Genomic DNA, 19,606 nt, shown 5'->3' with positions numbered 1-19,606 from the left:
GATGGACATGACATTATATAATATGTCTCTCCCCTTTTTGTATTCCAAGTCCTCGACAGGGTCATTTCAATTGGCAGTGTGAGCTTAGCTTTTCTCGCAGTGTCATAGAATTCATTGAAATGTATGAAAGGCCTGCGCTTTACCAGATCCTCTTAAAATTATTCTTCTTGCTGGGGTTTGCTGCTTTCTGTGTCACACTGTTGTGTAAATAAATGACACTATGTGATTGCCCACATTTTAACATAAATATGTTCAAGTATTTTTGTTGGAAAATATTGACAGTCATTTTTCCTCAGGCCTAGCCCCGCAACAATATACGCCTGTGGTCCTGCTGCAAAGTATGGTGCAAATCTCAGCACTTTTCTGGGTTGGGGTTAAGGATGGTCGGCTACAGGTGCCTTGCTATGTCACAGTTCTGGTGCTTACAAGCTAGTAGTAGTTGCATGCAGCAAGGAAGCGAGCTAATCCCAGCATATTAGTTCCCAGTGACTTTCTGGTTTAGCATGTCACAGTCCTGAAGCAAAAGAGATTGGACTGTTTACATGTTTGTATGACATTAGACATGATAGTAATGAGACTCGTGTCTGTATTCTATTAGGAGTTCTTATTTTCTTTCAAAAATATAACAATATTTGAATTTTTAAAGCTTTTTCACCCTTCCTAATTTTATGATGTCATGGCCTTGAGTCGTCGCAAAAACTCCACAGCAGGTTCGGGACAGTTAAAACTCAAGATGTTTCCCTCGATACACATCTCGCCAGCCCATCCAGCTATCAACACTGTGCTATCGGGACTCCCCAGCACAGCCACCACAACTGAGGCCGAAGGCTCCAGACACACCACAAGCAGTCGATAAGCAGAGATAAGGCACCCCTGTCCGGCTGGCATCCACCCATCCACCGTGGACAGAGCTGAGCACATTTAGCCCTTATACAAGGACATTAATCTCGGCTAACAGTGAATCATAATTTAGTCAGATGGTCGATTATGTAGTGTAGGCTAGTCTTTCCGTGAGATATACTACAAACCCAATTCCAAAAAAGTTGGGACACTGTACAAATTGTTAGTGAAAAAGGAATGGAATAATTTACAAATCTCATAAACTTATATTTAATTCACAATAGAATATAGACAACATATCGAATGTTGAAAGTGAGACATTTTGTAATGTCATTTCATGAGAGCTACACATTCCAAAAAAATTGGGACAGGTAGCAATAAGAGGCCGGAAAAGTTAAATGTACAGATAAGGAACAGCTGGAGGACCAATTTGCAAATTGAATTGGCAACATGATTGGGTATAAAAAGAGCCTCTCAGAGTGGCAGTGTCTCTCAGAAGTCAAGATGGGCAGAGGATCACCAATTCCCCCAATGCTGCGGCAAAAGATTGTGGCGCAATATCAGAAAGGAGTTTCTCCGAGAAAAATTGCAAAGAGTTTGAAGTTATCATCATCTACAGTGCATAATATCATCCAAAGATTCAGAGAATCTGGAACAATCTCTGTGCGTAAGGGTCAAGGCCGGATAACCATACTGGATGCCTGTGATCTTCGGGCCCTCAGACGGCACTGCATCACATACAGGAATGATACTGTAATGGAAATCACAACAGGGCTCAGGAATACTTCCAGAAAGCATTGTTGGTGAACACAATCCACCGTGCCATTCGCCGTTGCCGGCTAAAACTCTATAGGTCAAAAAAGAAGCCGTATCTAAACAGGATCCAGAAGCGCAGGCATTTTCTCTGGGCCAAGGATCATTTAAAATGGACTGTGGCAAAGTGGAAAAGTGTTCTGGGGTCAGACAAATCAAAATTTGAAGTTCATTTTGGAAAACTGGGACGCCATGTCATCCGGACTAAAGAGGACAAGGACAACCCAAGTTGTTATCAGCGCTCAGTTCAGAAGCCTGCATTTCTGATGGTATGAGATTGCATGAGTGCATGTGGCATGGGCAGCCTACACATCTGGAAAGGCACCATCAATGCTGACAGTTATATCCAAGTTCTAGAACAACATATGCTCCCATCCAGACGTCGTCTCTTTCAGGGAAGACCTTGCATTTTCCAACATGACAATGCCAGACCACATACTGCATCAATTACAATGTCATGGCTGCATAAAAGAAGGATCCGGGTACTGAAATGGCCAGCCAGGAAGGTGCAACAAAGAAGACCTAAGACAGTTGAGCAACTAGAAGCCTGTATTAGACAAGAATGGGACAACATTCCTATTCATAAACTTGAGCAACTTGTCTACATTTTCTCAGTTTAAACATTTGATTTGTCATCTATGTTGTATTCTGAATAAAATATTGAAATTTGAAACTTACACATCATTGCATTCTATTTTTATTCACAATTGTACAGTGTCCCAACTTTTTTGGAATCGGGTTTGTATATGGACACCTGATCATCACACCTATGTAAGCTTTATGGACATCCGATTCCAAAACCATGGGCGTTAATATGGAGTTGACCCCCCCCCCCCCCCCTTTGCAGCTATAACAGCCGCCACTCTTCTGGGAAGGCTTTCCACAAGATTTTGGAGTGTCTGTGGGAATTTGTATGGGGTTGAGGTCAGGGCTCTGTGCAGGCCATTTTCTCTACCCCAACCTCATCAAATGATGTCTATTTGGACCCTGCTTTGTGCACATGCTGAAACAGGAAAGGGCCTTCCCCCAAATGCTGCCACAAAGTTGGAAGCACCCAATTGTCTAAAATGTCTTTGTATCCTATAGCATTAAGATGAACCTTCACTGGAACTATGGGGCCTAGCTCAAACCCTGAAACACAGCCCCAGACCAATATCCCTCCTCCACCAAACTTTACAGTAAGCACTATGCATAGTTTTCTCCTGGCATCTGCCACACCCAGATTCATCCATCAGATTGCCAGATAATGAATGTGTTTCATCACTCCAGAGAACACGTTACCACTGCTCCAGAGTCCAGAGTGTTTAAAGTCACTGAGTAGAACCCGAAGTCACTCTTCAGTAGAACCCATTGTACTGCAAACGTTTGTCTATGGAGATTTCATGGCTATATGCTGGACTTTATGCACCGTGAGTAATGGGTGTGGCTGAACAGGAACTCACCAGTATGGTTAGCACGATGTTCTGAAAGTGGTCTCGCAGGTCCACTGCATACGTACAGAACAGGACAAAGTTGCTCTGCACCAGCTGGAAATCAAATATCAAACACACACATGGGATGACTTAGCATATTCAGCCCTGTCCTGTTCATACTGCCCACTGTGCCAAGTCACTGAAGAAGCTGCTGACTAATGTCTGAAGTGGCAGAGTTTCATCCCTCCTATTGAATGATATATGATCCTTTTCTGATGAGCTAAGTAAAAAAAAAGCTTTTTGGAGCTACAGCGGCCTAAAGGTTTGAAGTGGAATCTATCAAACTATGAAGAATAGACTCAAACCAACCATGTCATCACTGTGTGCATCACTGAACTGAGGTGCTGATGAATACAGGGAGAAATCTTTGAATGATAACATTATTGTAATATTAACTGCTACCCCTTCTCTTTAACTTACACCTAGTTCTGTTCAAATTAGTAGGATTTAATGTTCTCTTCCGAAATTCCACTACAGTGCAGTGTTTAAGCTAGACTAAAGCCCAGATCTAAGGTCCAACTATTCACATTTTCTGCCTCATTTTCATATTTCCACATTGTTGATTTTATTTGTCTTTGTGTATTTTTATCAAAGCAAATGCTGACAGTGTGGGCTTGATCAACCAGTGTCAGAAAGTAATTAATTGTATCATGGGAGTGTATACCGTCGTATTTTTCCATAAACCCAGGGTTAAGGTATACCAGTTTAATCCTTAGTCAAGCGTTAACAAACTTGTTTGAGAACACAGGCTAAGCAAGCCCAAGGCCAGTCTTTTCCCGGGGCTAAGAATAATGCAATGTGAAAAGTCCTTTTGTCTTTCATGTTAATATATCTTAAAAACTCATAATTAAAACTGTCCCACATTGTCGGTAACAGGGTATACATTGACTCCTTTATAGTTGATTTGAAAATATGTAATATTGAAAAAATGACCAGTTTGATTATACCACAGGTCAAAGTTGTGTAAAAGTATTGCTTTGAGCATCACATAAGTTAACTATCATTTCTACATTATTTATATAGTTATGATAATATGAATAATTAGATGGGTCAAATATTTTAATTATTTCACACATGTTAAAGGTGTATTGATATGTGTGTGAATTTCTATATATATTTTTTTTTCAAGTCCCACTGTGGCACTGTGAAGTACAGGGTCACAGCCAGGGCATACATAAGTACATAATTTCTATCTACAGTAACTGTGAAGGATTGCTCAACTCCTCATTTAGTTTCTTTACTTAAACCACAAGCTAGTTTGTCTGCCCCTGCTATACCTTTTTGGTTTTAAATCAAGTGAAATTAAAAAGGCTGTACCACACCTTTGAAACTTGTCTTAAACAACTGTATACATTTGGATCTGTTCACCACTGTTTATTTGTAAATGTCATTCCAATATTGACGTGTGAAGGCAGACTGGATTCAACACAGCTTTTTTGCCAGGCATGAAAGTTTGAGGTCTTTGCTTGAATGTTTCAATAGTTACTATTGATGAATTATGCTAGAAAAATGCAGATTTACTATATATAGTTATAGTGTGTTAACAAAAATAACTGGAAGTTAGGATAGCCTGAATATTGGTTTATTGTATTTTGCTTGAAAGGTTGGTGAGTTGTCTGAGGTGGGGAGACCATAGAAAGGAATCTGAGACATGAGGTCTGCAGCTGGACTTCTCTCTGCCCTGTATATAAAGTTGAATTTGATTATGTCTATAGACCAAACCAACATTTAATAGCAGGAAGGCTACATCTGGAGCTATTCTTAGGGAGGTCGGGGGGCCCAACAACAATATCACATTTGCACCCATTACTATTCACTGTGTTAAGTTGTTATTTAATGGATAAGTGTTTCTTTTAACATTTTATTTAGGTTCTTAAGCGCATAACAAACAACAATTTATATTGAATTCTTTCTCTGGATGTTGTGTCTACCTGAATAGCAACAGAGATGAAGAGAAAGGCTGTCGTCAGGGTGAGATATGGGCCGTGCCGCATTACCAGGAAGAAGCCCTTGTGGAACGGGATCTGCTTCTCCGTTTTCGAAATGTACGGATCTGTGCGAGGAACATGAAGCAGTATGAACTGAAAATGTCAAAAGACACAGGGTCTGGCTTTTATCCCACTTTTAGGTAAATCTAGCACATGAAGTGCCAATGATTAGAGATGACATTAGTGAGTAGCACACAGGCGATTTCCCCTCCAAACTGGCAACCCTAAACGGCAGTTGCATTGCAGTATGGTTATGCTCCATCCATTCCACATGGAGTTTTCACTTCAGAAAACCCAAACTGACAGGTTGGTTCAGTTATGGGACGGTTAGCAGTGAAACTGAGTCCCATTGAGACAGGCAGCTCTTTCATTTTAGGATTACAGAGACATGGAGAGTTGATTCTGTCCTTTCCCATATAATACTTGATCACCTTGTTTTCCCCGAAATAGATAATAATTTCACAAGACTGGAGCTAGATATAAGGCAAAAAGCAATGCCACTAAGTGCTACTGGTGTGTTGCAAATGAGGTTAGAGTGAAATGTGAGAGGGGAGAGACAGCCCGCCACTTTCTGGAAAAGAGTATGCGCGTACATGCACAAAAACACACATTCACTCACTCACCTTCTCTTTCTTTGACTCCCAGGAACATTACCACGGTGCAGATGAGAAACACTCCACCTATAACGCCAGCTGCGATCATATACAACTCCTTCTGCAAGAGGAAGGAAGTAGAGAAATGTACACCGTATTCATGGACAACAGAGACAAGGCACATCTCCAGTTGACAAAAATGAGAGGAAATATATTGTGTGTGAACATATTTGTTAATTTGGCTCTCCATTAAGTATTGCCTTGCCATACTTGTCCTGGGGTCCACCACCCAACCAAATGCTTCACATTAATCCATATCAATGGGTTTGTTGACCCTGTCAGGGAACTGCTACACTGACACACATTATGTTTTGTTTGGTATTTTGTTGTCCTGTAAATGTGTGTTACTCTCCTTGTCTATCCGTATTTTTTCCCTTTTTAGTTTTCTTGTTTTCTTTGGACCCCAGGATGAGTAGCTGCTCCGGGCAAAAGCTAATGGGGATCGAAAATAAATAAACGACCAACAACATTGCTCTAGCAGATAACAGATTACTTGATCCACCCTACAGATCAAATAAAAGCATAAACAGGAAAGATTCTGAATGTTCGTTTGGATCCGTAAATACACTTACAAAACACTGCAGTCTGGAAGATGTGACGTTTCAACCTCAGCAGGAACTGCACTGCCCTAAACAACTCTGGGCTTGTTTGCTATTTTTCAACGCGTCGCAGCAAAGCGGTTTATTATTATTTATTCACATCAAACGTTGCACCGATTCCAAGAGACTGGAGAACGCGCCCAGACGAATTAGCCGCCCTCACCATCGACCACGGAGGAATCTAGTGGTGACAGTGCTCACAGAGTGTATGTGTCTGTGTGCATGGCGCGGATACAGAAGGCCTTGCGTGGTGAGAGGGCATCTGGGTTTACCCAGAGTCATTTGCAACGGCACCACTCGGGTCCCTGAATAGCTGTGGCGGACCCGAATCCGACACAGAACCGCATGAGCTAGATCACCTGGAAACCACCTTCACATTCAGAAGATTCACAGCAGGGTCTCTGGGTTGTGTCGGTGATGTTTTCATGCGTTCAGTTTTACGCAATAAAGTAAAATTAAAATGGAACGTTCCGGTCTAGGCCTGGCTGGGTTTGGCCAACAAATGTGTGTTACATCTTTGGTCCCCGACCAAAAATATTTTCAGTTTGCAGTGTGGGATGTATTTGTTTTTGAATGTGATAAAAATAGGCTTAATGACACCAGACTGTGGTTGCCACCTTCAGTGTAGGCAGGGCTCTCTGATGTCAGAAACGGTATTGATGCCAGGGAGAAACCCCCTTTGTGTGGTCACTGGCAGGTGAGAGGATGGGGCTGGGGCAGAGGTTCAGATTCATTCTGTGGTCTTTCACTTCAAACAGGGGATGATATGAAATGTATGATGCCTTCTTTAAGTTGGCTACGGTATGACTAGATCACGCCACCAGGCAGACAACAACACAACCTTCACATTCATCATGTTCCACTTTCCAAGAGATCCCTATTTTTACTTGTTGACCTTCAACTCGCTTCCAGTTTGTTGCTTGTCGACTCGGATGCTTTAAAACGAGAGGAACATTTTTAAGCAGAAGGAACAGATGACCACAGGTTCAGCCCAGTGTTAGTTGAGGACACTGACTGTCAGCAGCAGTTATTCCCATAAGAAAATCGCTATGGCAAAACCTCAGGTCAGGTAGTTTGCTGTCGCCGTGACACTTACAGCGTCTGACAGGAAGTCCTGGGAGTGAACGATTCTCTTGACGATCTCCGCCCCACTGCCGTTTCCTAGGTGACCCGTGGACACGGTTGTGTTGTTGTTGTGTTGCGGGCAGTGCTTCAGGGTGTGGGCGCCAGCCACGATCTGTCCTTGGATGGCAGCGCCGACTAGAGTACCCAGGACCTCCAGGGTCATACCTGCAGGGTAACAAGTGAGCAGTGTTAAGTGTTGAGCACGACAGAGCAAGTGCTTGAGATGGATCACAACCTAAGCTGTATGTTCTAGTGACCTACGATAAGCTGTGGCAGAGTCCCTCTCCTTCTGGTCGGTGCTGAGGAACATGGTGAGGGCCGAGTAAGGAACGTGGAAACACTGGAAAACACAAAGGATAGGATTGCATGCTGTCAGGTAGAAGGAAACACTGTGGAAATTGAGAAATTACATCTAAAAGTAAATTGGAGGTTTTCCTTCTCTGTAAACCTCAGCTCTTTTATTTCTTTTAAATCTCAAGCTGCCCAGGGGATCAGTTGTCGACCCTTTGCCTTCAACCCAAGCCTTTCTCCCACTCTGTCAGCATTGTGGACCGATCGAGCAACCCACTGCATGTCCAGAGATGACAGAAATACACCTGCCAGAAAAACTGTCCCTTCCCTTCGGCCCAGGGCAAGACAGAGGGAAAGAGAGATAGAAGGATGGCCAAGGATGTTCTTTTTTGGGCCTTGTTTGGAAAAACTATTTATGGAACCCAATTTGACCAGAGTATGTAATAGAATTGATGATATGATTGATATTATGATTACACTAGACAGTGACAACCATATTTTATTAATGATTGTTTTTATTTAGAACTACTGCAGGGGCTTACAGTGAGAGGGAAGCAGCTGTCCGTTCTCATTCTCACACACACTAAGACAATGAATGGCAGCTAAAAGGGGCAACCAGCACTTACCCACCCAGCGGTCTCTGGCAGGGCCAAGTGTATACTTAACAAGTAGTTAGAATGACATGTCATTATAGGGCACTGCAATGTGGCTGCCATGGACATTGGGCAGAGCACATGTTAGAAAGGTTAGAGAGAGAGTAGTCTTAGTAATATAAGTAGTAATTGCAATATTAGTAGTAGTAGTAATATTAGAAGTAGTTGCAATATTAGTAGTAGTAGTAATATTAGTAGTAGTTGCAATATTAGTAGTAGTTGCAATATTAGTCGTAGTTGCAATATTAGTAGTAATATTAGTAGTAGTTGCAATATTAGTAGTAGTTGCAATATTAGTAGTAGTAGTAATATTAGTAGTAGTAGTAATATTAGTAGTAGTTGCAATACTATTATTAGTAGTAGTATTAGTAATAGTTGCAATATTAGTAGTTGTTGCAATATTAGTAGTAATATTAGTAGTAGTTGCAATATTAGTAGTTGTAGTAATATTAGAAGTAGTTGCAATATTAGTAGTAGTAGTAATATTAGTAGTAGTTGCAATATTAGTAGTAGTTGCAATATTATTAGTAGTAGTAATATTAGTAGTAGTTGCAATATTAGTAGTTGTTGCAATATTAGTAGTAATATTAGTAGTAGGTGCAATATTAGTAGTAGTAGTAATATTAGAAGTAGTTGCAATATTAGTAGTAGTAGGAATCGCTAGAGCACCACAAGGCGAGGCAATAATACTGGGTAAACTAAACCACAAACCCAGACAGTGCTGGCCAATTGCACTTCCCCCCACAGTACCCCTGGGTCAGATGTAAATTGTGGAATTCCATTTGATTGATTAGCGGCCGCCATGGCTACAGCCAATGGGTATCCAAGTAAACGTACAGTGATGAGTGTCTGGTAGAGGCAGTAGAAGCCCAGATACCAGATGAATCGTCCGTTTGTGAAGGGAGGAACAAACCACAGGTAGAAGTAGGAGACGACCACAAACGGTGTGCAGCCTACCATCCTACAGGAAGAGAGAGAGGACAGTGTTACGGTTCATACCTCAAAAACAATAGTTTGAGAAAGAATGTAAGTGGATCTTCAATGGTTTTTCCTCACTCAGCGTATGTGCAATTGAAGGCAATACAGGTTCTCAGCATGTCGGTTAGTAGTGGATAATACAAATTCTCATTCATTAAAGAGCAGTGAAGAAGCAGTGGGGAGAAAATTATATATTTTCGGGTACTGTCAAATTGGTCTGAGATCGAAATGGTTGTGAACTCTGCTACTATGTACAAAAGCCTTAAAACCTGCCGGCCAGCGTTAGATTGATGGTGTGTGTGTGTGTGTGCGTGCGTGTGTGTGCATTTGCATGCGTGCGTGTGTGTGTGTGTGTGGGGTGTCTGGGGAGATGGACGTGTGTGTTGGTGAATGTAAAGGGGTCTGTCCTGGGTGGGTTAGTGGGGTGGGAATGGTGGGAATACGCCACAGGTTTGCTAACCAGCATGAACATGAACTTTATTCAGACACACAGACACACACACACACACACACACTGCTTTAATGTGCAAATTGAGGATTTGGAAAGTGGTGTTGTCTGTGTATAATTAATCCAGCATCAACTGCTACCCATCATTATGGGGTGGCTGTGTGTTTCACTGTGGGGAGAGAAAGAGAGAAGAGGAGAGAGAGAAAGAGAGGGGGGGGAGAGAAAGAGAGAAGAGGAGAGAGAGAAAGAGAGGGATGGGGGAGAGAAAGAGAGAAGAGGAGAGAGAGAAAGAGAGGGGGGGGAGAGAGAAAGAGAGAAGAGGAGAGAGAGAAAGAGAGGGGGGGGGAAGAAAGAGAGGGGGGGAGAGAGAGAAAGAGAGAAGAGGAGAGAGAGAAAGAGAGGGGGGGAGAGAGAAAGAGAGGGGGGAGAGAGAAAGAGAGGGGGGGAGAGAGAAAGAGAGAAGAGGAGAGAGAGAAAGAGAGGGGGGGGGGGGAAAGAGAGAGAGGGGGAGAGAGAGAAAGGAGGTTGTTGACTTTCTTCCGCTCCTCAATGGCCACTGAATTATACACGAATATGCATTAATTATTTTCCACGAAAGCAACAGTGGGAGCTGATGATGGGACCCCAGAATGTGGGTCATTGTAGAATTCCCACTTACAATGTCCTCATTGACGTGATCCAAGCTAGCCAGTGCATAACATCCTCACCGACGTGACCCAAGCTAGCCAATGCAGCTGCCATGTAGGACACCCAGCTATCATACCCCTCCCCCTGTTACCACCACCAACCCCAGATAACCACGGTCACATTGTTTTGGGGATGACAAACATTTACACAATGGACTGGAACTCCAACCTTTGACCTGATGGGACCCTAAGGGGCTTGAGCCCATCCTCGTCTGCATAATACCAAACCCCACCACCCCCAGCTCTCGCTGGCCTATCTACTGACCTGTGTCACTCTGTCATTTAGTTAAACGAAGAACCCAGAGAAAGGGAGACATGGGGAAAACAGAGAGAAAATGAGAGAAAGAGTTGGAGGGAGGTAGAGAGTGGTGCGTTCTGGTACAGTCCAGCTCTCCCTGTTAAACAGAGGCCTGTCCTTAGTGTTTGTTCAGCCACACAATGAGAGTGACTGGGTTGCCTAGCGCTAGGGCTGGTCCTGCTTCTGTAAAGACTGGCTATGGGAGGGTTGAAAAGGCACAGAGATTGAATGGAACGGTTAGAATAGCCTGGTAGAATGTCAGAATAGCCTGGTAGAATGTTAGAATGTTCTGTAAGATGGCCGGCAGGATGGGTAGTGGAAAGTTCCAACAGGAGTGCTCAACAGAAGATAAGGCAAAATGCACGCACACACATTGTCAGACATGCAAAGACACCGAGACTGAAGGAAAGCGGGTCTTTCAGACAATCTTTTGAGGTTTTGAGAATAATTTCCCAGTTTTATCTCAACGTTCCCCTCTGCTAACACAACAAACACACCTAACAAACCAAAAACCCTCGGGTACCAACTGGGAACAGCCAAAAACGCTTAGGAGGAGACACTCACAAAAGCAAGTATGGCTCCGGTGTTTCACCACAAAATGCTCAGGACACAGATACGGATCACTTCCTGTCTCTCTGATGATGTCACAGCCCAGGGCCAAGGGACTTCCTGTGTGAGGCTTTCCTTCTACAATAACCTAAAGGGTGGGTCTGGACTTCTCACAGTGCTAATCATCACAAACAAACCAACATCTTACTATTTTTGTTGGGACCCAAAAATGAGTCCCCTTAAAAAATGTAAAACACACACACACACAAATAATGGTAATCGATTCAGTAATGCTGTGATCTGGACTTTCTCCAGGCTGACAGAATGGCCTGTGAATCGCTCACCCAGTCACATTACAATCAGCACAAAGTACTTAACCAGTAATTACTGTTAGTCACTCATGTCACTGCAATGCGTTTACGCAGCCTTCACACACACACACACACACACACACACACACACACACACTGAGGGTTCCAGTTGACTTTGATCTGGTGCTTTTGGTAAACACTCCCTGCAGATCTGTAGTCTTAAGAATTCAACCGTGGGTCTCAGGACAAACGAAGCCTCGTGCATTCAGCTGTAGCATTTGCGTGTAATATTCACAGTTCCTATACACCGGTAGCATTCCTCAGCATACACCCACAAACACAGACGTGGCCCTACAGCCAACACTATTAAATTAAAACATTAGCAGCCGGGTGAGGCCTGTGCCTTCAGGGTCTGATGTGAGTTGAGTCTCACCAGGGCATGAGTCTGCCGATCTTGGTCCACCTGCTCTTGGTGATGAAGAAGCCAACGACCGGGTCGGTCACGGCTCCCCACGCCTTCCCTATGAACAGAACCATGGAGGCCTGGAACGGGTTGATCTGAGGGGGTCAAGAAAGGAGGGATGAGTGTTCATCCTAATGGTTTTCATAGAGAAAGGTCACAGCAGGGATAGCAGTTCTCAGCAGAGAGCCTTCCTAGGGTCCGAGGTGCTTTGAGGAGGTCAGAGGGTGTTCCAGACGACGGGGACGGTCTAGCAGAATCCCCGATGCCCCATAGAGCAGAGCTTGGTCTTACGAGCATGGAGGAGTCGATAGGAATTAAGGAATTAAATCAGCTCTTTTTAGATGTGGAAAGTCATCAGGACCATTTTGAAATTGATGCTGAACAAGAGAAGGAGTTACTGCAGGGCAGCCACGACGGGGGTTAGATGATGGTGGCAAGTGATACTCCACATTTGAAAAGTAACCGGAGATCACTTCCATACAAACCAGCAAAGTAGTTACAGTCCGACCTTAAGGAGTTTATAAGGGCATGGAGAAGCTTCTCTGAAAAAAGAAAGAGGGAACAGAAATGAAAGGAAGGGACAAACACAGTTATGTTTTACCTGAGCTACATCCAGCAGGTAGATCTGGAGGAAGAACGCTGTGGCACTACCAGCCACCTGATTGGGTACACCTCCGATGGCGAAACACAGCTTACTGCAGACAGACAGCTTCTGATCCAGCTCAGTCTATTGACGTGCATATGGGGAAAATTAAATAAAAAGATGACAAGACAATCAAAGGTTTCACATTATCTGAGAAATAGGCAAGTTCATAATCTGCAAAGCCTATATAACTGGCTGACATCAATTTCATTACCCTGTAAAAACAAGAATTATGCTGGTTAGCCATGAATACATTTCAGCCTTAGATAAGACAGAAACTAATCTTAGATGGAAGATATCTTTTGTGTGGATCTTAACAGCGGGAGGCTTGCATTTGTATGCCTAAAGATACTGAACTAAAGAGAGAAATGTATCTTTAGAATCCTAATTTTAGAACTTTATTGTTGTCCTTTGTGATGTCAAAGTGATTGAATCACACGTACCTGTCATTCACATTAGAGTCAATACGGATGTGTGACCTCAAGTCATGAACCAACTTATTTTATTTAAACCTCACCAGGTGAGCTGACTGAAAACACACTCCAATTTGAAGCAACGACCTGGGGAATAGGTACAAAGAGAAGGAGGGATAAATGAGCCAATTGGTAGTTAAGGACCATGTTGCCATGTCGCCATGTTGCTACGAGGGCCAGATTTTGCCAGGAAGCCAAGCATAACACCTCTAATTTTATCATCAGTGCCATGGGATATTAGGTTACCGCAGAGTGTCAGGCAATTCGCTTAAAGTTCCAATCCTCAACAGGACAATGTCCCCAACCACTGCCCGAGGCATCAGGGTGTTGGTTTACAACAGACGAAAGAGACAAACTTCTGGTGGCCACCAAATACAACTTCCAGCAAGGTCTCCACCCAGAAACCCCCCAGGAAGCCCCGCTTAGCTTCAGAGGCAAGGGATTCGGGGTGGTATCGATGAAATAGTCTAGTTTCTCAACTGAGATCTCTGTAAGCCCACTCCCTCCACCACTCAATCTAGATCCCTCTCTTTCCAATCATCTATTGCCCCTAATTCATCTCCCCCTTCTGACGGTATCTAATGATCCCCTATGGTGTGGGTCTCAGTAGATGTGAGGGATAGAAGATCACACGGAGCAGCCCTCCCTGGTGTTTAGGCTGTGGTAATGTGAGGAGACAGCAAGGCACACAGCCCAGCTTGTTCCCCTTACAGACACATCTACAGGACACCGCAGAGACAGACAGCCAGGGTTCCGGGAGAGGGTTTCCGCCGCTTCAGCTGTATCCCGATCCCAGCTAAAAACGTGCGTGTGATATACACGCATGTATTTGTGTCTGAGATGCTGCCATCATAGAAACAGCAGACAGACCGCCATCCTCCTGGAAAGCCCAATATTTACAAGCGCTGCGAACATCTCAAGAGTCCGACCAGAAACAAACACTGCAAGGACCGAAATACATAAGCTTTTGATTAGATGCCTGATTTCCTGTCTTCTCTCGCTCCCTCCAGTTTTTCTCTTCCTGCATCTCTGTCTTTCTCTTTCTCTCTCTCTCTAGCCTTTGTTGTTTCGACGCAGTTTGGTCATGGCCCGGTTACCCCGCCGCCCGCAGCTAAAGGACTCACAGCCTTTATTAAAGTTACCAAAACAACCAGACCAACCACACGGCAAAGCCCTTCAAAACACACTGTCATTATCTGGCTGACTTTCTATTTCTCTTCCCCTTTTTTCTCCTCATGAAAAACATTTACGGTTTCCAGGATGACAATTACCAGGAGGGAGCTGTGTGATTACTGAAACACAGCAAGACATGCGGGTTTCTGTAAAGAAAGGGTAGCGTGTGGATCAACTTCAGAACTCCCAGTCTCTACTTACAGCTCAGGCTTGACTCTCTCCACGCATCCTCCTTCACTGCAATTAGCTCTAAATGTGGAGATAAGACTTAGGAAATACTGGTAAACTAATAATGGGTAAGTCCCTGTCCTTCTATTCTCAAGGTCTATGTCAGATCAGTGACATCTTGCAGTTCAACATTAGTTGTACCAGAAACTTTACTCACAATTGCGGTCACTGTCTTGTTACCAACTTACAACTAATCTTTCTGAAAGAATCTTACAGACATATATGATATGGAAGCAATGTGTCCAAGGCCCAGGGAGATTCAAGTCATTACGAGAATCTACGATTCCTAATTTTAAGCTTTTCTCATTTACATTTTAGTAATTTAGCAGATGCTCTTATCCACAGCAACGTACAGTAAGTGCATGCATAAAATAAATAAAACAGACAGAGGGTCTTGCAGTATTTTAAGTACTGCAAGAAAAGGTGAGTTTTAGGTGTTTTTTGGAAGATTAATAGAAGCTATCCTGCTATTCTGCTGTAGCCTCCAAGGGAAGCTGGTTCAACCGCTGAGGTGCCAGAACAGAGAAGGGTTTTGACTGTGTGGGTCAGTAACTGCCCGAAGGGGCAGGACAGCCAGGAACCCAGAGGTGGCTGAACCAAGAGCCTGATTGGGGATTCAAGGGTTTGAGCATTGCCTCAAGTTAGGAGGGAGAAGCTCCTCTGGTTGTTTCGTAGGCAAGGACCCTTGACTTGAAGCAGATTCGAGTTTCAACTTGACACCAGTGTAGAGTGTGAAGAAATGTGACATGGGAGAACTTGGGGGAAGGCTAAACATTCCATATTCTTAGTGAATTGCAGGGGTTTGGTTGCACATGGAGGGAGCCCCACCAGAAGTGTGTTGCAGGAATCCAGATGTGAGATGACAAGTGCCTGGACAAGTACATGGGCTGCTTCCTTAATGAGGTAAGGTCGTGCTCTATGATTGTTGTAGAGCATGAACCTGCAGGAAGGAGTCACAGCCTTTATGTTAGCAGAGAAGCGTGTTGTCGAGGATTATGCCAAGGTTCTTTGCTCTCTTGGAGGAGGACACTGTGCACTAGTCAACCATGATGGACATGTCATGGAGTGGACAGGCTTTGCTGCAAAAGTAGCCTAGCTCAATCTTGTCAAGGTTAAGCTTGGGGTGGTGGGCAGACAACCAAATGGCACAGTGACGTTACACCTGTATGAGGACGATTTCACTAGATTCCATAGCCACAATGTGAAAATTGGCTATAGTGTGAGAAAAATTATTAAAACACAGATTACATTTGCAGTAGAGAGGGGTTTGGACTGAGAGTTTCCTTTTGTAAAGGGTTAGACTTGATTCCTTCCTTAATCCCAGTTGTTAATAGCCTTCACTTCCTGCAAGTAAAACAGGAAATGAGCATATAAAAAAAATAACATTAGCATTACAGAGACAGCCCCCTGAAAAATATTGATGCCCAAGGCCTGAACAAGTAATATCTTAGATCTCAGTGCGTAGGTTCTCTCTTTGTACAATGGTTTTAAATAGTCCAAAGGTCATCAAACAATGATCTTTCTTTCTTAACTTAATTCCATATATTCAGGGCCTGATAACATTCAATAATTGTGCTTGCCTATTTCTACCCACGCACACACAGAGAGGGACAGAGCCAAAGAGAGAGAGAGAGAGACAGAGACAAAGACAGCGATGGAGAGACAGAAAGAAAGAAAGAAAGAGAAAAACTGAGAGAGTAAAAAAGAGAGACAGAGAGAGAGACTGACTAGAATGTGACCACAGTCTTTTATTTACTGAGGTCTTATCACTGTAGATGTAAACAGGATATCTCTCCACTATATAGAAACCTTATCTAGCTTTCGATAACAGTACACACACACACACACACACCAAACAACACAGCCGCCCAGAGGGAACAAAGCGTCAGCAAACTGGACCAGAAAATGAGGCTAATTCCTAGTTAATTACTTTGTTAATGATGATAAAGTCGGACACAAATGCAACTCAGACTTCATTCCTTTATTATTAGTTTTTAAAGAGGATTTGCATTATGTGACGCACAGGGGATGACTAGGGAGTAATAAATGTGATTGCTTTTCACGCTGCTGTCCGCATTCCCAGCAGATTGACCGTGTACCGCAAGTTAGCACACTATACTGTAGATAAAGCTGGTGGGATGAAGAAATTAAACTGGTTTACAACATGTAGGATTTCATCCAGAATCTGTGTATCAAAGCACGTGTGTGGTAACCATTGTGAATTTCTGGCCTCTATGGCACCAATGACTGGGGTCTGTATTGGCTCGTTGTGACAACTGGCGACGTAAAAAAGATTGACTGGACACGGATTCAGCATGCAGACTTCAACTCCTATGGAATTTCATCATTTAACATACTTGTTTATGGTCATTTGGAAATCCTTTGAACACACAAAAGTCAACTGACAAATCCCTATATTCACCTGAGCTGACCTGAGCTGGCCAAATCGCCTGGCTGGGACGGATGGCACATTAGGGCACTAGTCACTTCAGTTGTCCATTTTCTTTGTCATTTTAGCAGAAGGTCTTATCCAAAGGGACTTACAGAAGTGAGTGAGTACATTTGCGTCCTCTGTCTCAGTCTCTGCTTTAACATGTAAAATTATCCTAATTAACCTCGGGAGTGCATACACACACGCACCACCTTAAGGGCCATGCACACACAAATGCTCCACATTCACCACACGCACCACATGCACGCACTTATGTACACACGCATGCATACACACAGCTCAAGGTCACGCAACATACATGCTTCCAGAAGAAAAAAAAGAGTGTGAATATTGCATCACCTCCCATCGAATCCCTGAAATATTCTGTCGTTTTAAAACACATGGCGGATCTGTCACAGCACTAAATAAGCTCGTATGACTTTACTCATTGGAGGACAGTGTAATATTTCCTTTACTCTGGGACTGTATCAGTGACTTGGATATTTAGTGAAAGACAACGACCAAGTGACTATGGAATAATGAACTAGTGGTGTTTTAGAAAAGGTTTGGCTCGTTCTCCACTATTGCCTCCTCTAAAGCGCCCCTGGGCATGTGCGCAGGAAAATCATCAATAAGTAAGCATTCCACTTACACTCTGAGTACACAGCTTCACATACTTCCAGAAAAACACACACACCCTGTTCTTTCACAGGAATGTCTTCTGAACAGTCAGGAATGAAACCATACAGGTATCAGAAGGCACTTAGGGTGAGCTTACAGCAATGTCATACATTCAATAAAATTACTGATTGCCTTAATGAACAAGAATCAGAAGTGATCACAAGGAATCCTTACTGATGTATAATCACTAGAGTGTGACATTGGAGAAATGTCTGTATCTGCGTGATAGAAAGACGATTAACCTCCAGCTCAGGTCAAATTTCCCTGAAAGTGTATTGGTTGGAAACAAAACAAGCAGAAAACAAAAAACACAATTGGTTTCAATGTCTAACGCAGGATGTGAAAGAAAAACGTCTTAAGCTGTGAGCAGTAGAAACACAATCAAACAGATTTTCCATTAATTATCAAACTCCCAACCCTTAATCTCAAAGGCATCTTTGACATGGGACGGCAGTGTGCCAGAAACTCAAACCAAAGAAACATGAACGCAACAAAGCTGTCAGTCAGACCGATGGTAAACAAACCGATTGGTTTACAATGAGTGAAATCAAAGCAGTGTTTTCTTACCTGCTGGGGAGGCTTGGTAAACGCCGGCACTGGGGGCTTGAGGAGCTTCCCCGCCGAGGTGTCAGGTGTCCTCTCTCCCTTTGCCATTGCTGGCTCCAAGTGTCACTACGAGTGTCTGAGCGTTTCAGTACAGATGTGAGTGTCTCTCCGATACTGAAACTGTGTGTGTGTGTGTGGGTGTGTTTATGTGGGTGTGTTTCTGTGTGTATATATATATATAGGCGTGTGTGATTCAAGGTGATAGACCGGGATTAGATGAAATTCCTCTGATGAGATGACGTGAGTCGGCTCAGTTCTGCTGCCTGTAAATGCTGTCCTGGGCTTAGTTCTGCTGCCTGTACATGCTGTTTTGGGCTCAGTTCTGATGCCTGTACATGCTGTTTTGGGCTCAGTTCTGCTGACTGTACATGCTGTCCTGGGCTCAGTTCTGGTGCCTGTACATGCTGTTTTGGGCTCAGTTCTGCTGCCTGTACATGCTGTCCTGGACTCAGTTCTGCTGCCTGTACATGCTGTTTTGAGCTCAGTTCTGCTGCCTGTACATGCTGTCCTGGGCTCAGTGCTACTAAGTTGGAACTGCACCCAAGAAGGAAGGGCACAGTTAGACAGGCGGTCACACACTCACACACACTCATAATCCTGCCATTGACAGCAGTTCCGTTCAGAGCTCTCCCGTAGTTCTCACCCTAAACACTATTTAACATGTACATAATGTCATCCAGCAGCCCCGGATTACAAGAGTCAGAGAAGAGATGTAGCCTCTCATTATTTAAGCAAGGTAAACAAGATGTGATGCTCCAGATCGGTCAACATTGACAAAATGCTCACAACTACTCTGGGTGTGTGTAATGCTATGTCCGAATCAGAATATGCAGGTACCAGGAACTGACCTGGAGAAACTGTGCTGCCACAATATACAGAATATACACAATAAAAATAATCCAACTAAACAGTCACCCTATCGTGACAGTTTTTTAATAAGTGAACACACCCCTTAAACCTTGAATCCCTATCATTATCTGAAACACATCCATTGTAAATTGCATGCAAAAACATCAGACAGAATAGACTACTGTGTTTACCTGAATGATGCTGGGAGAAGAGCAGAGGAGGTCAGGCAGTCAGTGAATCGGAAGGTTCAGAGAGAGAGAGGGGGAGAGTCGCAGGGCAGGCAGATTCCAGCAGCAGAGGAGACTGCAGTGTTTGACACTGCCTTTCCACGCTCTACTTCAGTCAACGCGACTCA

General features: G+C 43.6%; 1 protein-coding gene across 2 annotated transcripts in view; it reads right to left on the bottom strand.

Moving 5' to 3' along the window:
• Nucleotides 1-19,606, bottom strand: part of mfsd2b (major facilitator superfamily domain containing 2B) — a 23,568-nt gene extending 3,962 nt beyond the window's left edge. The window contains exons 1-10 of one of the 2 annotated variants that reach the window (XM_010882167.4): nucleotides 19,443-19,606; nucleotides 18,364-18,936; nucleotides 12,769-12,894; nucleotides 12,138-12,262; nucleotides 9,272-9,395; nucleotides 7,752-7,830; nucleotides 7,462-7,655; nucleotides 5,737-5,827; nucleotides 5,057-5,178; nucleotides 3,096-3,179 (exon numbers count right to left, since the gene is read on the bottom strand). In XM_010882167.4, coding sequence (XP_010880469.1) covers nucleotides 3,096-3,179; nucleotides 5,057-5,178; nucleotides 5,737-5,827; nucleotides 7,462-7,655; nucleotides 7,752-7,830; nucleotides 9,272-9,395; nucleotides 12,138-12,262; nucleotides 12,769-12,894; nucleotides 18,364-18,450 — 1,032 coding nt within the window. In that variant the 5' untranslated portion in view covers nucleotides 18,451-18,936; nucleotides 19,443-19,606. Of the gene's footprint in view, nucleotides 1-3,095; nucleotides 3,180-5,056; nucleotides 5,179-5,736; nucleotides 5,828-7,461; nucleotides 7,656-7,751; nucleotides 7,831-9,271; nucleotides 9,396-12,137; nucleotides 12,263-12,768; nucleotides 12,895-18,363; nucleotides 19,388-19,442 lie in introns of those variants that run through there. The other variant, XM_020056269.3, reaches the window with a different exon arrangement.

The sequence above is a fragment of the Esox lucius genome, chromosome 18 (assembly GCF_011004845.1).
Source record: "Esox lucius isolate fEsoLuc1 chromosome 18, fEsoLuc1.pri, whole genome shotgun sequence".
In the NCBI taxonomy this organism is placed as follows: Eukaryota; Metazoa; Chordata; class Actinopteri; order Esociformes; family Esocidae; genus Esox; species Esox lucius.
The sequence above is the reverse complement of the archived record's forward strand: the minus strand, read 5'-3'. Positions and strand labels throughout refer to the sequence as shown.